At 39.2% G+C, this 22644-nt stretch overlaps 1 protein-coding gene across 1 annotated transcript in view; it reads left to right on the forward strand.

Moving 5' to 3' along the window:
* ERCC6 (ERCC excision repair 6, chromatin remodeling factor) overlaps nucleotides 1-22644 on the forward strand; it is a 79781-nt gene that overhangs the window by 50689 nt on the left and 6448 nt on the right. Inside the window, exons 8-16 of the mRNA XM_024210341.2 lie at nucleotides 4221-4391; nucleotides 4954-5130; nucleotides 6515-6631; nucleotides 8505-8600; nucleotides 11297-11515; nucleotides 14756-14866; nucleotides 17408-17527; nucleotides 19804-19898; nucleotides 22450-22595. Coding sequence (XP_024066109.1) covers nucleotides 4221-4391; nucleotides 4954-5130; nucleotides 6515-6631; nucleotides 8505-8600; nucleotides 11297-11515; nucleotides 14756-14866; nucleotides 17408-17527; nucleotides 19804-19898; nucleotides 22450-22595 — 1252 coding nt within the window. The remainder of the gene's footprint in view (nucleotides 1-4220; nucleotides 4392-4953; nucleotides 5131-6514; nucleotides 6632-8504; nucleotides 8601-11296; nucleotides 11516-14755; nucleotides 14867-17407; nucleotides 17528-19803; nucleotides 19899-22449; nucleotides 22596-22644) is intronic.

Consider the following 22644-nt stretch of genomic DNA (forward strand, 5'->3'; position numbering starts at 1 on the left):
CTCTCTGCAGTGTACCCATAGGCAATTTTTGCTCTATTTATAAATAAATATTTCTTCAGAAAACAAGCCAAAGGCACCTTGCACTGCAAAGGAAAAAGACGCAACCCATAGAAATGGTTAACTGCAATATAGTTTCACTCTTTTAAAAAAATTGTCTCTTCAAAAAAGAAATACCTTTCTCTCCACCAGGCTTAATATTTACTGGTCTGGTTTCCTACATAGAGAGCCTGTTTAAAATCTAATATACATGTATGTGAAACTGTCTAGAATCTGTACAAGCACCTTCCCACCTGAGAATCTCTAAGTGCTTTGCAAATGTTAATTAAGCCTTGTTCTACTACTGTAACATAGGTATTTTCCTATTGTACAGATAGGGAAACTGAAGTACAGAGGTCACAGAGTCAGTGGCAGAACCAGCTGTAAAACCTCAGTTCAAAGGTAGCCAAGGCCTGGAACTAAATCCCTTTCTCAATATGGAAATAAACTTAAAGTGAAGCAACAACAAATAGTGTCCTTTTAAATATATAATAAGCTCTCTAACTATTTTAATTGCAACTTTTACATTTATTAAAGATTTGTAATGTGTTATTGAAGCCTTTTCATAGTGCCATTTAGATTGTTTTGGGGGGCACATAGCAAAAAGAGGTTTTATAGGTTGAATTTATGGATCTCTTCTTAATGGTTAGTTATGAGATAGTGAAAAGAGTGCTGGAGAAGGCAGTTTTGATTGACAAATAATACATGATTGAGTACGCGATTCTATATTTATTGTCCTGGTAGGTTCACACTTGTTTTTTAAATACATATTGGAATCTTGGGGAAATAGTAGCACAGCTTGTTCATGGTCTGTTTTTGTTCAGATTTTTTTCATTCACATACATAGGTTGTATCACAGCAAAATCATTCAATGTAACACTTAAATATTCAGCAGGAAGAAGAATGTGTTGAGTTAGAGGCATTTCTCTGGTGCGCATCATCAGAAATAGGATATGGCCAAAAAAATCATTGGTTGTTGCTTGTCAAAATGCTGTCCTGTATTGGACACTAGACACATCTTAATTGGGAGGCCCTAGATAATGAGTCTATCACCCTGATTTAGGAAGAAAGATCATTGTTTCAAGTCTGATAGCAGAAAATACTGTTTTGTTTAAAAATGAAAAATTTAAAGGGAAAAAAAAAGTTTTTTTCATTTTGTCATTGTTTCTTGTAATCTGTGATACCGTCTCTTTTAATACCAGAACTTAGAATTTCAAGCCTAATTAACCACCGCTTAACCCTTAGGCATTGGATGAATTTGTCCCCATTAAGCAAAACTTATTCTAATGCTGTCCCAGTTAAGCAGCAGTCATTGCCATGCACTATCATTAGGCTAAATTGGTTCCCTGAGACATCCCAGTAAAGTAAACATTGCTATTAAGTACATCTTAATTTAAGCAAAATAAAGAGTATTGTGAGCAGATTGCAAACTAAAGACTATAAATACACCAGCTGATAAAGTAGCATGAATTCCGAAATGCTACAGTATCCGAACAGGATACATCAAAATTTAACACTGAAATCTATGAAAACCCTCTTCCTTTTAAATTATGTTAAGAACTGTAACTTACGCCTTACACCCTCAAGTATCCACTAGATACACTGAAATGATAGGTAATAAATGTTGTTGTATGCATTGTTAAAATTGTGTTTGCTGTGTTTTTCTTCTTTGTCAGCACAAATCCTTGTTTATTAAAGATTTAGCTTGAAGGAAATTTTAATTAATTACAGGTTCAGTAAATCCTGACTAGGAATCTGCTGTGCTGTTTACAGTGAATGGCCTTCATGTGCCTATGTTTCACTCCTGTTCTCTCTGCTATCTGACAATGTGATTTATGGTTGTTGTTTTTCTACCAGTCCACTGTTTGCCCTCTAGGAGGGATTGGTCTCCTGAGCCTCCATAATAACAGCAGCACTTTCACAAAACATCTTTTAATGACAACAGTGTAGCATTCTGTAAGTCAGGCTAATTGCAGACATACCCTATTAATTGCAAAAACTAGGAGAGGTTACATATTTTACAAGCTTTTAATTTGAAATCGCCCGAGATGATTTGTCTTAAGTGTTTGGGTAGAGATGTCTACAATATTCTGCGATAGGCCATTACTGAGAATCTAGAACACACAGTTACAGAATACTAGGAATGAATCAGGTGAAGTTAAGTTGTGTGGGCGAATCTGCCTAGGAATACTACTGCTTCTGTAATACAGAATGTTATAAAAAAGAGTTCATGTTATGGGAATAAAGGAGCTAATTTCTACTTTTATTTTAACAATTGCGTATGTTACACTTATTTCGGTCGATAACATTCAAAGAGTAGAAAATCTAAGGTTGAACTGGAAGAGGTTGTGGGAGGGGGCATTATGTCATGTCTTCAGCTATATAGAGATCAGTTATAAATTTTTTTTTTTTTTTTTTTTTTTTTTTACAGAAAGTGATTGGTGGCTTATCAGATGTTCATCTGAGTCATTAGGGAGGAAAGCAGTGTGTTTTTAAAAAAAAAATCAAAAAATTCTGATTTTTAAAAATCACACCTTTGTTTATAAGCTAAAAATCTGCTAAATACATGATCGTTTTTGTTACGTACCAGTTCTGGCCATTGTTTGGCAAACATTTTCATGTTTTCTCCTTGGGAATTTAAAAGATCAGAATACACCCTGGCTGTCATCTTTTTTCTTTTCTGTTTTTGTGCTGGTGTCCAAATCTTGCTTCTATTAACATCATTGGGAAAACTCCCATTGATTTCACTATTGTAGGATTAAGTCCCAGGTCAGCCGTGAATGTGCACAGCTCTTGAAATAGTGTTGACTAGTTACTACAAACCAGTAAGAGAGCTCTGCATAAAAAGACACTCAGTTACGTGTTAAGATATAATTGGCCAAAAGCTGCCACAGATCTGTGGGTGTGTCACCCTGAATTTTCCAAGTCCTGGAGGGCTGAGGCTCACGTATGACTAATTTCTCTTGACTTCCTGAATGCAGATTAAATTGAGAGAAGGTTTAGAAGTTCCAGTTACCTGCTCGTAATTCTTTTCTCAAACTTTCCCCTTACCTTTTTTCTCGATTTTCTTATTTATTGTTAGTCTTCATTTGCCAGACTTTGATCTTCCAATATTTAAAACATCCAACAAAATGGTAATTAGTGGATTTCTTCTTTTTGTTATATTATTTTATTTATTTTGATGTTAATGCCCAAAAGCCACCTGAGACAGGAGGCCCTGTTTTGCTAGGAAGTATACAGACAAAGAATAATAGAGGAAGGAATGCCCAACAGATAGGGCACTAGCCTGTCACTCAAGAGACCTGAGTTCAGTTCCCTGCTCCACCACAGACTTCCTTGGGCAATCTATTAGTCTCCTTGTGCATTAGTTCTGCATCTGTAAAAAGGGGATGATAGCACTGCCCTACCTCACGGAGATGTTGAGAAGATAAATGCGCTAAAAGCATAGGTGCTCAGCTACTATAGTCTTGGAAGTTTATAGAAGTGGCCAAGAAAGGTAAGATCGACAGTCTCTGCCACAAAGACCTTACCATCTAAATAGACAAGACACATAGGGTAGGGGAAAGAGATGTTACAAGCAAGCAGAATGAAGAGTGTGATAGTTTGCAAATGTCATGTTAGTTTTATGGTTTTTTTCAAAATTCTTTGGGTGGGATTTAGCCAAATGGAAAGACTTTGTTGGCTGTAAAATATAAATCTTCATTAACTAATTTTTTCCTTTTTTTTTTTTTATTATTGCATCTTAGTTCCAATGCCAAAGTTAAGGTTGAGGAATAGAGAGGAGGGCTTGAGGAAATTAGTTATGCAGGCAAAATTTAACTTCAGTGGGTCCCAAACAGGTCTTGAATTTTAATGTAAGAGGTAATAGTGTTTCTTCTGAAAGGGCAGTGGACCAAATTCTGATCAATTACACATGCTAATGCTGAGTAATTCCATTTTAAGTCATTGGAATTACTTAAGATTTGCACCATTGTATCTAAACAGAATTTGTTCCTTCATATGTATTTGTTAGCTCTTTTGGGATGAGATAGTACTGTTCTCGGCCATAGTTATTTTATTTACAAAGAATACTTAGTTATTTCAGATGCTTTTTAACACAATCAGGATAACAAATACACAATTCAGTTGGTCTTAATTTGGCATCTTAATGCTAAATTATTGACAACAAATCATTCTGTTTACAGGTGAAACTAATTCGTGAAATTGCAGCATGCCATGGCATTCTAATTACTTCCTATTCATACATTCGATTGATGCAGGATAATATCAACAGCTATGACTGGCATTATGTGATTTTAGATGAGGGTCATAAAATCCGGAATCCAAATGCTGCAGTTACACTTGCATGCAAACAGGTACGGTACCAGAAAACAAACCAAATATCTTCATTTGTAATAGTTTTTTAAAATAATTTGAAAAAATAAGCTCAGAGTCTGATAGTAACCATGGATTGCTGAATCATAAAGTCATAGATTTAAATCTTAGCGAAGAATAAAGGCATATGTCATGAGGCTTTCTTTTAAAATCTTGCTTGGATACTTAATTTATTTGGCATTTTTAAAATTGTTTACAATGGTCACTAAAAATCAATAGTGTTATCATAATAGGATAAATTCAAAGTTTTGTTAGAATTTGCTGTAAATTAGTGCTAAATGTAGGTTTAAATCATATATATCCAAAACAGATTATGTTCATTTTATTTTGTGGAGTATTAATGCTAAGTCCTGTTTGAGCTATCAGTTTTGTAGACAGCATTTCACAAGAAGCTTATATTCATTTCAGAGAAAATATGCTATATATTTTAAAATGTGACAACTCATTGATGTGAAATTGGATAGCCTCTGCGGTAGGAATCTGTATTACAAGCCAACTCATGAAAATGTCTTACTACTAAGTTGTTTTGTTTTATATTAATAGTTCCGCACTCCCCATCGAATCATCTTATCTGGCTCCCCTATGCAGAATAACCTAAAGGAGCTCTGGTCCCTCTTTGACTTTGTATTCCCAGGGAAACTGGGAACACTGCCTGTCTTCATGGAGCAATTCTCTGTTCCAATAACCATGGGAGGATATTCCAATGCCTCTCCCGTGCAGGTAAAGATACAGCAAAATATTTTTACTAATTGATGGTCATTAATTTGAAGGAAATGGTTTGCTGTGTTGTTTCAGAACTCACTTAAAAATGTATATTATATTGGGTGTCTTATGCCCTGATCGAGTAAACACGTTTACATACATTTTATATACATATATAATATATATTTTTTTCACTGTCTGGGTTTCAAACATTAGCAAAATGCTGTAATATTTGAATTTCAGACACTGTAGAGAAATGTTTAAATCCATACTGAAAATGGTTTTCATTTAAAAACAATTAAATTATTCCCATCCTATTAATAGCACATTTTGTGAAAGTATTTTAAACTAAATCTAATTTTGGAGCATAAACTGCCTAGGATTATTCTTTTAAACATGAGTATATCTGTTAATCTTTGCAGTTGTTGCAGTTATGGCAAGTATTTTATTTAGCTGACTTTTAAACATTTACCTGCATTTGCATTTATTAAATTAGTTATTAGATGGTTTGTAAAGTTATCTGAAGATTAAAAGTTCTATAGAAATGCTTAGAATATAAATTATTTCTACTATAACATTTCTGGTAATGTTTTATGCACACATTTTTCTATAATTTTATCTTCATTCTGAGTTTAAGTGCTTCCCTTGTCTGAGGCTTGGTAATTTACTAAATTGAATGGCCAGTTTGATTTTTATGTATCAATAATTTATTATATTCTTTGTTTTGCTTTAAGAGAATTGAGGGTATTTTTAGCTATTATGTACAGTTAATACCCATCTCACACATCCATTACCCATTACAGAACCATATGCTCCATTTAAGGCCAGAATGACCTTTAGTTTCTGTGATCATAGGGATTTTCTTATACCGATTTTTTTTTTAATAGTCTCAAGTGGGCACTAATCTTCACTTATTGTCTGCTACCCACCATTGCTTCAGGCTTCGTTTTGATCTTCAGTCTGTAGATGAGCAGTTCTGTGTGTGGCTTTTGGTTTATGCAAGATTACACACACGGATTCATTGATAAAAGGGACTTGCCTAGGGGGAAGTGTGTCTTACTAGCCAATACATCTATAATTTCTGGTCTCCTTTCAGTGGAATAAATTTCACCAAATTAAGCCAAAATAAATGAATGGTATCTGATATGAGTCTATTTATTAAATATTATTGTTGGCTAACATGAATTCATTACAAATCGCATTATATTGGATACTAAAAAAAATTACTGTAACTTCATATATCCATTAAAGGGTAGAAAATTTAAATAATGTGTCTGCTTGTGCCATCTAGTTTTTGTTTTACTTTTTCCTACTCCTAGTTAATGAATCTCATTTAAATAAAAACAAAAAAACCTCTACATTAAGAACTCCATTAAATGCTGTGTTTTTTTCCCTTTTAAAGGTAAAAACTGCCTACAAGTGTGCATGTGTTTTACGGGACACCATAAATCCCTACTTGCTGCGGAGAATGAAGGCTGATGTGAAAATGAGCCTGTCACTGCCAGATAAAAATGAACAGGTTTGTTTAAAATATATATAGTGTTTGATCCTTTGCCTCCTGAAGTCCACAGCAAAACTTCAGTTGATTTTGTTGAGAGCAAGTGTGGAAAAAGAGCATAGAGAAGTTAAAGCTACACATTCTAACTTCTCAGTAGTGGCATAAGGCTAATGAGCTGGGGAAGCCAAAGTGTGTCTAGCAGCTTGAATATCAACGGAGATATTTTATTTTGTAGGTATTTATAAATCACCTGATTACCATATCATCTGGGCACAAAAGTCTGATGGAATTCTGTAATGTGGAAAGTATCTGTTTTCATCTTAAATAAGGAATTGTAGCCCCACAAATCCTACAGTTTACAGCCTCCTCTGTGATCCAGCATGCAATGCTTCATCTTGACTTTGTAGTCTCCGCACAGCTATGCATCCATGTTAAAGCAAAGGGCATGTAAGGTGCATTCTAGTCTATTTTATGCAAATTGGTTTCAGCCCTTGGGCTCCTGGAGAGTGATCAGTGCAGCCCTCAAATGGCCAGACTTTTGCATCCTAAGAACAGTGCCTGTAGGGTACCTCTTGTGGTATGTTCATTATCAGAGTTATCATAAAAAATGTTGTTCCTGCTGTTATGAGGTTCATTTGGCCAACAAATTATTACAGGGAAATATGTAGTGTGACAGTAGTAGTTCAGGTTGCAAACTTGCTTCCGTTCTGACCCCCTGTTTGTACATGCTAATAACCTTCCAAAATCTTCCCTTTTGGGACTGAAATTTTCCATGCTTGTTCTGTGCCTGAAGGTGAATGTTTTTGGAAAGGTCTTGAGCTAAATTCCTTCAGCCATTCTTGAGTTAATGAAAGGGTTGTGTTTTTTTAACAAAAGAAATAGACATCTGTGACTCCCAGGAGCCACTGTTTCTAGTGTGGGTTAGGGTTTACCTCCTCCCTGCATCAGGCTTTGTTTCTCTACCGCACCCCTTTTTCTTCCTTCTCCCCTTCTTGCTCCCCTCACAACTGCTCCTTGATATGCTTCTCCCTTTAATTTCTACCACCTTTAGGCATCTAAGACAAGTAGTCATACTAGTGATTCCACATTGGGACAGTGTCATGGGGTGGGCTGTGAGTTAACAGGGGAGATCGTTGTGTCTGCTGTGAAGTCTCATGCTCTCTGTTCAGTCAAACTCTGGAACATGGTTTCAGTACACTTTAAAGAATGTAGGCTGCTTCCCCCTAAAGAACACATTCCAAAGTGAATTAAAATCATTTGATTTTTCTTGTCAGTCACAGAGCTGTACATGAGTTTGACTTACAGCATAATGTTTGTTGCCTTGCAGGATGTGAGTGAGTGATTTTGTTCCATTTTAGCCCATCAGACAATGTGAAAAATCATTATATGGTCACGTTCAAAGATTAATGACAGAACAGATTACATATGCTAACCTATTGTTTACCCATGAGGTCATAAGGGGATTGCAGGTTTTAAGGGACATAACAGATACACTGTACAAAGTGCTTCCAATACTTAGTATTCTATACATTCCACTTTAAAAAGCCCTTGCATTAAGGGAGTGTTAAGATTGCACAGTTACCAATGAAGTCAGGAAATCGGAAAGTGAAGCTTGCATAAATAAATGCAGTTGAAGAAAATTATGAACAACTGAGAAGGGCACAGAATGGATGCTGAAACTCGTCCCTAACTATAGCATTTGCCCCCTACAGATACTGTACCTTTTTCTAAATGTTTTAACTTCTGATGGGCTCTTATTCTTAATTTTGCACTTTTGATGGATCGAGAGTTCCTCAGTGAAGCTTTATTCTCTTTTGTTCGTTGCACATTTCATATCTCATGAAGCTGAACGGTAACTGGATAAGTGCACAATATTATTATTTTATTTTTTTAGGTTCTGTTTTGCCGTTTGACAGATGAACAACGGCAAGTCTACCAAAACTTCATTGACTCCAAAGAAGTTTACCAGATTCTCAGTGGAGAAATGCAGGTTGGCATTAATTAAGGTAGATGATGACATGTAAGAGTTTAAAGGTAGCCATCTGGATAAAGGTGCTGACTGCCCTATGGCATTTTTCTAGCTGGACTCTGAGCAGGATCTTAGAGGGGAAACAAAAGTACCTTTATACCCAAGATGTCCCAGAGCCCTTTACATAGTAATGAATTAGAGGCTAGTAGTAGAGTGACTGAGGAAGACATTATGTGTTGAACAATAGCATGCACACACAACTGGATATTAGAACCAGTTTTGCTGAACGAGGGAATGCTGGCCAAGGAAGTAGGTAACCATTTCTAAAAATCACTAAGATCTTCATCTTCCACCCAAATACAAATCATAGGTAAAAGGACTTCTTAACTTTGCAGCTTTTGCCTTAGTACGTGCCCTGAAGTGTAAACAACCTAAATCCTGGTGTTGGCTTTCAACTTATGACCCTCTGTTCTAGAAGTGAAAATGCTGCCTATAATGCATAGTGGTATCCACAGAAGGAATGTAGCCTATAGATTATACTTCAGACATTGAAAAAATTATGAATGATGATGAATATCCACTATGAATGGCAATGAATTGTTATTGGGCCAGAGAATGAGAGTGAGTGTCACTCTCTCTACAGTCTGGGAGTTTGTGCACTTACCTAGGATGTGGGAGATCCAGGCTCAAATTCTTGTAGTAAGACTTTAATTATTTTATCAAAAGTAAAACTGTTTAAGAGGAGAGATTGAAAACCCCACATAAGAATATCCCATTGCCCAGTGGCTAGGGCACTCTCCTCTATTGGGGGAGATCCAAGTCCAAATCCCTTCTCTACATCTGGCAGATGGCAGAATTGAACCCACATGTCCGACATCCCAGGTGAATGCATTAACCATATGTAGAGCTTCTGGTTTGGGGGATTTATTAATTTCATTTTTCCAGGTTTATTTTTAACAATTTTTCAGTTCTCTGTAGATGTCCAAAAATTGGGGGGGGTTGGCTCTTCCTCTTTGTTTATACAGTAATAATTAATTTCTACACAGTAGCACTCTTTAGAAATTACATGCGCACACACACACCCATAGTCTGCCTTACTGCTCAGTATAGACAAGTCAGTAGGTACAATTAACCAGTCCCGGTGGTTTTTCCGGTCTTTTATTTTTGTTTGTTTGTAGCAGGGGTGTTTTATCAGTTAAAACAAAAAATCAGAAGTCCTATTTATAAGGGGACACCACTACCTCTGCCTCTTCTGGCCATTTTGTAAGTCCTTTAATTCCTATTGTGAAAATGCCTGAAACTGTAGATGAAATTTTTTAGGTAGAAACAAAAGGTTTTGTTTTGATATTACTGAAACATCTAGACTTCTTTAGCTTGATTGGAAGTATTTGAAAAATGTGATACAAATTCACGAATAGTTTCAACCTGAAACTGAATTTTTCTGCAAATAAACTATTTAATCTGAAAAATTTCTCCCAGGAACCATGTGTTCCTTCTGAAGTATTGCCTTATTTTGGAGGGATGCTAGTGAGGGCAGCTATTTCAAATTGCAGCTTTTGTTATACTGAGTAGTAGGTAGAAGAATGTGTATAACGGAAGTATTCGTAAGTGGGTTTTTACCTGCATCGTATCTTAATATTTACCTAGAAGTTGTCCTTTACTATCTAAATGTTTGCACATTGATGTAGTGTTTAACACTTCATTGGGCCTTTAACAGATTGGTTTGGTGCTCTGACTCACTCAATTCTACAATGCTGGGGCAGTTGCTTTTGCAACTACAGTTTTCTCAGTGGGGAGAGAAGGGATTATACTTATGGTATTTAAAATGTCTAATGAATAATAGAAAAGAATCCATCTAATGCAGTGATGTAAGCAGTGGTCATTATCAGCATCCTACACATGTTCTGTTGAAACATGTTGAGACAACCCACTCTTAAGTAAGTGTGGATTCTAGAGGTTGTACTTGCCAACATGGGAAACTTTCTTTTCATCTTCAAATTCTCTCCCAGCATTTGTGCATTTTTGTCTCGAATAGATTTTCATCATCTTGTCTGTCACAATTTTCCTATTTTCAGAAGAAAAAAAGAAAATTGTGAGAGTCTTTTTTACTGAAAATATAGCATCACTTATGAATTTGCACCACTTTTGGGGGAGAGAAATTCATTTTATGAATAAAGAAAAATGAACCAATTCAATAATACGTTTAACTTTTTTCCCTGGGTTCTTTATTATTTTTATTTTTATTTTTTCCATCTTGGCTCAGTTAGTGCAAACAAATCAGTTAGGACCCAACCTATGCACAGAAACAATTTGTACTTGCTTTATAAGTCCAGCTGCATATATAGCAGCCTTTAGCAGGTGATATATTTTGAATATCTTTACTGGAAGACCATGTAATGTGCAGCTGGATGGAACTTCTTGGCTTTTGAAGTGCTAGAAAAACTATGACTAATATGGATTACATGAATGCAGAAACTGTTTTAGAATTTTTGTAACATCACCAAAATGGGTTCTCATATAACACAGTATTTCATTGGCAACTGTATAATACCTTTTACTGAAATGGGAACAAAAGTGTTCTGGGATAAAAACCAGAGCACCAGTATTCACCTGCTCAGTGACTATCAGTTTGGTCCATTATTGTCTCTTCTTAAATGTAACCTATGGTAGAATGAAAAATTTGCAAGAAAAAGACATTTCTCTCCTGTATTCTGTAGGTTTTCTCTGGACTTGTAGCCTTGAGAAAAATATGCAACCACCCTGACCTCTTTTCTGGTGGTCCCAAGATTTTGAAAGGTGTGCCAGATGATGAGTTAGAAGAAGCAGATCAGTTTGGATACTGGAAACGTTCTGGAAAAATGATAGTGGTAGAGTCCTTACTGAAAATATGGCACAAGCAGGGTCACAGGGTGCTGCTATTTACCCAGTCGAGACAGGTAAGAACATCTAACAAACGTATTACAGTTATGCAGTAACTGCAGTAAAAAAAAAAAAAAAACACCTCCACCAGATTAGGTGTGTGTGTGGGTGTGATCTAAAAAGACCTATAACTAGAAGCTAGGATATTTTGTGGATTCCTCAAAAAAACAAAATTCCAATTATCCTGAAAAGTGTCAAAGTGGGAAATTTCTTTGATTCTTAGACGTAGAATAACTGGAGGGTAGACTTCTATACACTTCAGTTCCATAAACTTTATTAGCATGATAGTATATACCAAGTATTGCCCAAGTAAAATATGTGGAGCCAAATATTGCTGTCACTTACGTGAGTTTAAATGAAAACAAGTCCTTTTGAAACCACTGGTGTAACTAGGAGTGGAGTTTGGCACAGGTAGTACAGTACAAATAACTGTCTATAATAGGGCTTCACATGCCCTGTGCCATGAGTCTTTTTCTGATTCAGTGATAGTTGGTTACACATCATTAGGTATTCCTGCCATGTCTTTAATTCTCTCAGAATTGTACTGAGTTTTTTGCTGTTCAAGGGGAGTTCTTACAATTTGGAAGTTTGAAGTAATATCTTTCTTGCACTTCATATTTTGGTCGGAGGAGTAAATGCAAATTGCAGCTTCCATTTTGCCTATCACTTCTTTTATAAAGTTGTTCCTTGGCTCGACACTATATATTTTTTTAATGAGATCACAAGTTTGATTGATAAAAGTAATAGTGTTGACATAATATACTTAGACTTCTGTAAGGCGTTTGACTTGGTACCACATGACATTTTGATAAATTGCTAGAACTATATAAAATTACCATGGAACACATAAAATGGATTAAAAACTGACTAACTGATAGGTGTCAAAATGTAAGTATAAATGAGGAATTATCATTGAACAGTGTGTTTCCAGTGGAGTCCTCTAGGCATTGGTTTTTGGACCTATGCTATTTAACTTTTTTTTTTTTTTTTTTTTTTTTTTTTTTTTTTTTTTTTTATTTTTTTTTTTTATTTTTTATTTTTTTTTTTTTTCAATGACCAGGAAGAAAACATAAAATCATCACTGATAAAGTTTGTAGCTGACCAAAAAAAAAAAAATTGGGGGAGTGGTAAATAATGAAGAGGACAGGTCACTGATTCAGAGCAATCTAGATCACTTGATAAACTGGCTGCAAGCAAACAGCGTTCATTTAAATACAGCTAAAAGTAAATGTAGACATCTAGGAATAAAGAATGTAGGGCATACTCTATCCTGGGAAGTAGTGACTCTGAAAAAGATTTGGAGGTCATGGTGGATAATCAGCTGAACATGAGCTCCTAGTGTGACTCTGGCCAAAAGAGTTAGTGCAATCCTGAGATGTATAAATAGGAATCTCAGGTATGAGTAGAGAGGTTTTTTAACCTCTGTATTGTGCTGCTGGAATACCGTCTCCTGTTTTGGGTCCAGAATTCAAGAAGGATATTGATAAGTTGGAGATGGTTCAGAGAAGAGCCAAGAGAATAATTAAAGGATTAGGAAACATGTCTTATAGCAGTAGACTCAGAGCTCAATCTATTTAGCTTAACAAAGAGTTTATGGGGTGACTTGATTATATTCTATAATTGGGGAACAAATATTTAATAATGGGCTCTTCAATCTATTAGAGAAAGGTATAACGTGGACCAATGGCTGGAAGTTGAAGTTAGACAAATTCAGACTGGAAATAAGGCATACATTTATAACAGTGAGAGTAATTAACCATTGGCAAAATTTACCACTGGTCATGGTGGATTCTCCATCACTGATCATTTTAAAATCAAGATCAGATGTTTTTCTAAAAGAGCTGCTGTAGGTATTATTTTGGAGAAGTTCTGTGGTCAGGCCAGAAGTCAGAGGGGTCAGGAGGTCATACTAGATTATCTTAATGGTCCCTTCTGGCTTTGGAATCTATGAATCCCGAGTAACAAAGAATGGTATAAATTACCTTGTATAGATGCATGAGTGTTTTTCTGATTTTTCTTGTCCTGTTCTCCTTACTGAATGTTCCAAAGGCAAAGGCTAGTGTCCTGCTTCTTTTTTGGGTGATGTGATGTTAGCATCTCTCCCTCCTGTGTCTCTGTTAGTGTATCCATTTTAGATCTACAGTGTTGTAGAAATGAAAACATAGTTTAAAATAAAAAAATCTCTAGCCTTAACTTTGGATGGTAATGAATGCTGTGGTCTCTACTATTCTTGTACTTTCCAAAAACTGGGTTCCTTAAGAGGAAGGAGTAATGTTTGAATTGTAAAGGGTATTAAAGCATGTGCAGCATGGCTGTTTTCTGTGGCACGTTTGTAAATCTTCAGCTGTGTACAGTATACGTCACTACCTTCTTAGGGGCAGAGGGAATAAAAGAGGTCCATCCAGATGACCAACAGTTTGTCCAAGCAAGATGGGAAGTTGAGCCTCATCAGCATCTCCTCTCCTGGGCCAAAAAAGTCACTTGGAAGCCTCTCCATGTGATATGGCCGGTTAGGGGAGAACCATTCTCTGGCATGCTCCCCCTGCAGAGTAGCAGAAATAGGCTGAAATGTTTAATGCTGACAATTCGGCATTGATGTTTTCTGTCCTCCATTACATGGCTGCCTGGCAGCTTTGGTAGCCTATGTGGAGTGTCTGCTGTAGGCACTTGTACAGGCAGAGCCCATAAAACTGTTCCATCCCACAAGTTCAAAGTGTATACGTGGCTTTCCCTTCTTCCTTGTTCCAGAAATGCATGACCTCACCTTGCCTCTGCGGGTTCCCTGGAGTGTTCCACTCCCTCCCTGGTAATTGGTCTTTTGAGGCCATGCCCCTTACTGCATTCTGTCAGGGCAAACACCCTCCTTCCCAACAAGAGGATACGTCACATATGTTTCACAGCTTCGTATACACCTCTACCTCGATATAACGCTGTCCTCGGGAGCCAAAAAATCTTACCGTGTTATATTGAACTTGCTTTGATCCACCAGAGTGTGCAGCCCCGCCTCCCTGGAGCACTGCTTTGCCGTGTTATATCCAAATTTGTGTTCTATCGGGTGGCGTTATATCGAGGTAGCGGTGTAATTCGTGAATTTTCTGTTCTTTAGCCTTCATAAGTCCCCCCCATTCCCACCCAGGAGAGCATGATCTATCCCTTCAGTTGCAATTGCTGTTAATACCAGAAATAGTTTTGACTTGATCAGATAGTCAGTTAATCTTCATACCTGGATTTCATTCAAATCCTTTCCATCACAATAGATGCTGAAGATCCTTGAAGTATTTCTGAGAGACAGAAACTATTCCTACCTCAAGATGGATGGTACCACGACAATTGCATCCAGACAGCCACTTATAACAAGATACAATGAGGTGAGAAATTGCAACCTGTCCATAAATCCGTATTGATAATTGATGCCTGAGTTCAGTTCAGAGTAGACTACGTTGGGCATTCACTCTGGTCAGTCTGGTCTAAGGAAGCAAGCTTTTGGCATTTGAGTTGATTCAGAACTGCTTATCTTAGTGTGAAGGGAAAGCAATCACCATTTTTCTCAAACTGAAGTTTGGTTCTCTGTTAAAACAAAGCCCAAGACTGAACAAGAAAGAGAACGTCATTGTAAAAGAACAAATCAAGTTTAGACGGTTTAAAGTGTGATTATGGTCAGAAAAGTGAGTGAGCAAGCAAGGCAATGCACTCCAAGTATCTACTCCCCCTACATCTTTGTCATATCTGCTGACTTACCTGACAAAATCAAGCTTTAACACTTGTTAGCATAGCAAAGCCAATACACCCATGGAAAATCAAGCTAGATTCTTTTCTGCGTTGCCAACAGAAGGGGTAGCTATGGTCTAATTATAGAATCGCTGTTACTTGGGATGAAGAGGCAGAGAGATCCCAGGAGTTTGTAACACCAACATATGTCATTCTCCACTGAGGCAACCACTGCCATTATTAAGATGTCAGAATGCCTGCAAGAGATCAGCTCCTGGATGAAGAGCAGCTGGCTCAAACTCAACCCAGGCAATACTGAAGTGATACTGGTTGGAAGGGGGAAATGTTTCAAAGAACTAACTGTAACACTGTTTCTCCACTTTCTACTGAAGGTGTATAGCCCCTATTTGTCAAAGTGAGACGAAGCTTCTGCATCTACATTGACTCCTCACCTAAGTTCCCTGTAAGCTGCATGGCTGTGCAGCAGCCTATTTAACACCGCTCAGGCGCTCAGGGAACCCACCCCGGGACCTACCAGGGGAGGGGCACCCGGCCCCAGCCTAGCCCAGCCCCCAACCTGCCACAGCCGGGACAGCCTCCCCGGCCCCAACTATGCCACAGCCCAAACCTGCCGGGGCATCCCTACTCCAGCCTGAACCCAGCCACGGCTGGGGCAGCGTGGCCCAGCCAGAACCCAGCCGCGGCCAGGGCAGTGCGGTGCAAACCCAGGCAGCCCGGCCCGGGCCCAGCCCCAGCCCAGACCTTTCGTGGCTGGGACGCCCCTCCCTGAACCTAGCCCCGGCCGGACCTGCAGGAGCCAGGGGAGGGCGCCTATCCTGCGGCCCCAGCCCCGGAGCTGCCATTGCAGGGAGAGGCACCTCTCCCCCACAACAGCCCGGGTGCTGCTGTGGGGAGAGAGGGCTGGGGGGAGTCCTCTCTCCCCGCTGTAGCCCCAGAGCACCCTCCTACACCCCAAACCCCTCATCCCTGGCCCCACCCCAGAGCCTGCACCACCAGCTGGAACTCTCTCACCCCTGCACCCCAACCCTCTGCCCCAGCCCTGAGCCCCTCATCCCTGGCCCCACCCCAGAGACCGCACCCCCAGCCGGAGCCCTCATACCCCTGCACCCCAACCCTCTGCCCCAGCCCTGAGCCCCCTCCCAAACTCCGAACCCCTCGTCCCCACCCACCACATGAATTTTATGTGCACCGATATGAAGGTGATGTGTCACATATCACTTCCATGTTGGTGCACGTAACAAAATTCATTCCGCACATGGGAGGGAAAAATTAGAACACTGCTCCTCACTAAGGGTATGTCTACACTTTGAGCTTGGGGGTGTGATTCCCAGCTCGAGGAGACATACTCACGCTGGCTCAATTAGAGCTAGCATGCTAAAAATAGAATATAGCCATAGCAGCACAAGCAGCCGAAGGAGGCAGCCGCTTCAGGTATGTATCTAGTGACCAATGGGCATGTACTCAGTCCAAGTGTGATCATCATTAGTAAACATTGCAAAATCTTCCTTTCCTTAAAAAGTCCACCATAGCAAGAATGGCACTTGTAGCACAGATACCCCCTTCCAGCTGCCCTTCCCCCTGCAAAAAATTAATTAAAAGGCCTGAAACAAACCAACCGACAATAAAGCCAACTGGAGGTTGAGATTTTTAACCTTAAAATTGGAAAAGTCCACTAAGGGCTTCAATATTGCCCATCCATTTTACATGGAAGGTGCTCAGATGCAATGGTGATGAGTGATATTATAACACCCTAAGACAGATAGGTAACCATTTGAAAAAATAATAATTTAACTTGTAAACTGGATCCAGAAGTCCTGGAGAGGAAATATTTTCTGCTTCCATAGCACCTTTAATTTAGGAACATAGGAATTGCCAGACTGGATCAGCTCCATGAGCAATCTAACAGGGACCAGCACCAGCCGCTTCAGAGGAAGGTGCAATAAACCCTGTGGTGGGCAATTATAGAATAACTTGTCTGTTGTGATTGGATTCTGGGTCTCTGGATTATTAATGGTGGTCTTCACTTCTATAGTACATGTTGAAACTAAATTAACCCCCTTTTCTTTACATAAAAAAGTGCATAATACATCCAAAAAAATAACGTGACAAGAGCATCACTACTTCAGACATTCTAGCTTGGGGTGTTTGCTAAATCCTATCTTGTGTTGCTTGTATTACAGGATACGTCCATCTTTGTTTTTCTTCTTACAACTCGAGTAGGTGGTATTGGCGTCAACCTGACAGGTGCTGACAGAGTTATCATCTATGATCCTGATTGGAATCCCAGTACAGACACACAGGTATTTTTGGCTCAGAATGTATCATTTAACAGCTAAGTTGAAAATAAAAATGAGGATTGAAAGAGGTAATCTAAATTATTTTAAATAACTAGTGAGAGATCAGTGTTATGCTGCTTCTATTTCAGCATTGCAGGTGTTTGAAAGATTTCAGTGTTCTTTTCTGTAGCTTTCACAATCTCGCATGGCAGGGGAACTGCTATGTCCCTTTTTTCCCCTTAAATATAAACTGCAGTACCTAACCAGAACACCTTAGAAATTTATTTAATAAGCAGAATGAATGAAAGATAAATGTTCAGAACAGCACCGACTGCTATCTGAATCTCTCTCTAGCTGGGAATGGTCTCTCAGTGGAAGTTGCCATTATGCCATGTACATCTGAGGACGTTCTCTTATCTAATGATATGCATGTAGGACTTCGGGAATTCTGGTCCCATTTCAATGCATGAAGCTGCAGGGACTTTAACATTGTTTTAAAAGGTAAATTCTACTTTTTATTAATCTGAACATGGTTTTTGGCCAAATATTAAGGTAGCCTACACATCCAAAACTACCATATATACTCTATCATAAGCCGGTTCGTTTATAAGCAAAACCCCGCAAGATGGATAAGTAAAAATGGAAAAAATTTTATGACCCGTTCATAAGCCAACCCTATAATTCAGTGGTCAGCAAACTTTGGCTCACGGGCCATCAGGATAAGCCGCTGGCAGGCCAAGATGGTTTGTTTACCTCGCGTCCGCAGGCACGGAGGTAAACCTAAGTAAACAAAGTGTCCCGGCATGCCAGCTGCTTACCCTGACGGGCTGGGACAGCAACTGGTGAGGAAATTTGCGGGGAGAAGGGGAGAAGCTGGGGGTCAGGGGAGTAACCCCCTGTGACCACCCCCCACCTGACCCCACCCCTAGCCCGGGACCCCCACACTCTCCCCATCCCATCCCTTCCCACCTTATCTGGGGAGGGCCAGGGGAGGATGTCTCTGGCCTGGGTGGAGCTGCTCCGGCAGGCTGGGCAGCGCGGCCGCAGCCTGCTCCAGCGGGCCAGATCCGGGCAGCACGGCCGCAGCCTGCTCCGGCGGGCCAGACCCGGGCAGCACGGCCACAGCATGTTCCAGCGGGCTGGGCCGGGCAGCACAGCTGCAGCGTGCTGTGGCCGGGCGGGTGGGGGGCGCGGCCACAGCCTGCTCTGGGGGACGGGGCGGAGCGGCACGGCTACAGCCTGCCAGCCCTGGAGCTGGAGCTGCTTTGGAGGCTGGGGGAAGAGCAGCATGGCCAGAAGCGGAGACACTCTGGCTCTGCCTCTTCCCTTCTGGCTCTGCTGGCTGTGCTGCCTCTGTTGGGGGGAGGGGCTGTGTCCCACCTCTCCCTCTCTATACCCGTTCATAAGCCGACCCCCTTCTCTGGTGCTTCCCTTTTTTACTAAAAAAATTTGGCTTATGAACGAGTATATACGGTACTTTGAAATTCCTCTGCTTTCTCATGTGTTCTGATGGGGGCTGCATTCCCTAAATTCATCATTTAAAAACATCCATGTCAGCATGGTAGTTTCCTATTTGATTGTAAATTAAGCCATGTAAAGCCATTAGATGTTGAGATTATATTTTATACACTGCAACTTTCTTTCTGAAAGAGTTGGGCTTTGTGTAAAATAGCCACACTTCTAAATAAAATTACTCTGCAGTACTTTTGTTCTCACAATGCATGTTCATATGGTGTGGGGGAAATCCATTCAGTCTCTCTGTGGATATCTTTAAATGCAAGTTAGGGACTTACCCCTCTGAAAAAGGGGAAAAAATGTAGCTTCACTAGACCATCAGCACAGCCCTATGAAACTCCCTTCACAGACGGTCTGGGTGACCTGAGTTGTTCTGTATAGGGTATATTTTGTAAGACCTTCAAGTTTCAAGGTAAATTGTGGAGGAGGAAAAAACTGTTGGGATGCACATGTATAAACAACAATTGATTTCTGAAATGGATCTTTCTTGGGGATAAGTTTATCCATGGGAAAACATGGTTAGATCACATGCTGGTTCCTTTCTTGTTGAAATTTTACATAGATTTGTAGATATGGTTACTAGAGTCTTATCTTTCTAGGAAGCTGGCCCATATGGAATTGTTTTCATTTCCTATCAGTGTAGAAATGTGATCATTATAATCCCTTGAACTATTTGTTAAATTTTCAAAGTAGATTTAAAATACATAGTAGTATCAATAGCTCCCTGTGAATACAACCCTTTGCTTCCAGAGGGTGGGTCTGCTAAACACATCTTTATGCTCTAGGCTCGAGAGCGTGCTTGGAGAATAGGCCAGAAGAAACAGGTGACTGTTTACAGGCTCCTTACTGCAGGTACTATTGAAGAGAAGATTTACCACAGGTCAGTAGGACCAATATTCATTGATAACTGAACTGTGCTGGAGGAGGAACGGTTGGAGTGACTTGTCCTATCCTGCAAAAATGTAATCATGACTGCAACTTTACTCAAATGAGTAGCAATAATAGTAGTAATAATAATACCTATCTCTTCCAGAGTGTTTTTATCTGTAGATCTCATAGCAATTTAAAGGAGGTCGGTATGATTATCTTTACTTTATAGATAGAGAAACTGAGGAACAGAGGTGAATGACTTCCCCCAAGGTCACCCAGTAGGCCAATGGCAGAGCAAATAATAGAACACAGGAGTCCTGAGTCCTAATCCAGGACACATTGCGCTGGGCCACGCCTACGCAATTAATTTCTATGGGATTATCCATGTAAGCAAAATTAAGCACATGCTTAAATCATTCTTCATTTTCGCCCCTTATAGCAATCCCCTTGTATATTTAGTAAATCATAACGAGTTACACCATTTAGTATTCTAAATAGGACTCTGCAAGTATTTTCTTATTCTAAACAAGGAGAATGCTGTAGAAAAATTGAAATGGACCTTAAGCATAAGTAAATAACCCACTGCTATTAAAAATAATCTCTTAACAGAACTATTCCCTATGTTTATTCAGTCAGATCAGATTACTTTCATTACAAAAGGAAGGCTACTGCTTTTTTTATTTCTCTTAGCCGTGCATAGCCATTGCAGCCATAAACAAGTGAGCTGGAGTCTGCTAATTCTGATGCATTGTCAACAGAGTTGTGTACTGACACTGAGGTAGTTGAATGAGTACAAGTTTACAGAATGCAGTGGTACACCACACAGCTGTCAGCATAGAACCAATTTCAATGTTATAAAATAAATGCGTTTTAAATTATTTTCTTTTCCATTACCTGCCAAAACCTGATATTTACCTGGGAGTGCTATTGCAGGCATATAGTCTGAAATCAATAAGATTTCTAGTATTATGCGTGATATGTGATACATAGTATAAAAAACAGAATAGCCACTCACCAGACTTTATAGTTTTGCTTCTATCCCCAAATTATTAATTTTACAAATATCAAAATGAATAAGTCCCCATGAAGAACTGGTTAATATTCAGATGTATGTTTAAAATGCATACAAACCCCTTAAAACGTATACACTTCTAAATCAAGACTACTTTTTAGTTTGCTTCACCATTCAGTTATTGTAATCACTCCATTAATGTGAACTCCAAATGAATGTACTTAGGTACTTCGACGTCATTTGGATGTACATTTCTCTTCACAATGGGAACATCCTCTTTCAAAAGGCAGATAAATGAAAAGCTCTAAATAATCCAATACCGCACTTATGGAGAGCATTTGCTATTTGCTTCACCACACAGACACAAGGCTTCCGCTGCTAGTTGGCTCGCTTCCCGCTGACAAACATTGGTTCAGTTTGACTAACCCTGACCACACAAAGGAAGTGGGGTCTGATCTAAGGGTTAGAACAGCCATCAGAAATTCAGTTCTTTTCAGAGAGCTGTGATGGACTCACTCTGAGCCTTGAGCAAGCAACTTTATTTCTCTTTGCCTCAGTTTCCCCATCTGTGAAATGGCAGTAATACTGACCAATCTCATGGGGGTTTTTGACGCTTAATCGATTATTGTAAATGCCTTTGAAATCCTCTGCTAGATAAGAATTATAATTATTATTACATTATGCTATAGTTCAAAACCATGTTAATGTGACCTGTCTTTGAACACAGATTTTGCTAACAGGGCTCTAACACAGTTTCCCTGCACAGTGTTGACAAGGGACTAACTATGTTGAAAACTGTGGTGTGGACAAGGGGGAATGGTTTTGAGAACTATTTTACAATCCTATTAGGCCATGCCTACTGTGGGCGGGAAAAGAGTATTAATAGCTTGCCATTGAATACAGTAGTACAAACAGGGCCTAACTGCAGGGGTGGACTAATGCTAAACAGCAGCCTAGATCTACCAATACGGAATGGAGTGTTCTGGCAGCTTAGTTCCCCCAGACTCTGGATGGGCTCTTGGTCTTCCTCCACCCCTGTGGGGTAGTCCAGCCCACACCAGCAGACAGTCGGGCTCTGTGCTGCTGTACTGCCTTTGTGATTTGTGGCCTCTCTAACCAACATCATACCATTTAAACTTCATCACTTTGACAATCTCGCCCTCTTCTTTCACAGAGCTTCCTGATGGTTGTGTGGTATACATATGCAGGGTTTCCAGTTTTAATGTACAAAAAACCCTCTAGCTGTGAAGTTATTTACTACTTAGAATAAATGAAGTCTCATAGGACACTTCAGGATGGTGGGTACCTAGTGTGTTATGGGATTGCTGAAATGCAATAAATTCTTATGGTTAACAATTTAGTGGGTTGTTTAAAAGTTACTAACTCAGATTGTCTTTGTAAAACAAACATCATCTTCCCACCACTTAATTGTTCTGCAGGGTAAAATTCATGATGATAAAGTTTTCTGCTTGAGCACTGTATTCAGTACTTAAACATAGCTAGACATTGTTTCATGCCAGCAGTACAATTTTATTTAATATTTTTCCAGACAAATCTTCAAACAGTTTTTAACAAACAGAGTGTTGAAAGACCCAAAACAAAGGCGCTTTTTCAAATCCAACGATCTTTACGAACTTTTCACTCTGACCAGCCCAGATGGGTCTCAAGGGACAGAAACTAGTGCTATTTTTGCAGGTACATGAAATCATTTTACCTAAACTGTGAAATCTAGGTTTTGTACAAG

This window comes from Terrapene carolina, unplaced genomic scaffold, assembly GCF_002925995.2.
Source record: "Terrapene carolina triunguis isolate 2854851 unplaced genomic scaffold, T_m_triunguis-2.0 Scaffold402, whole genome shotgun sequence".
NCBI lineage: Eukaryota > Metazoa > Chordata > Testudines > Emydidae > Terrapene > Terrapene triunguis.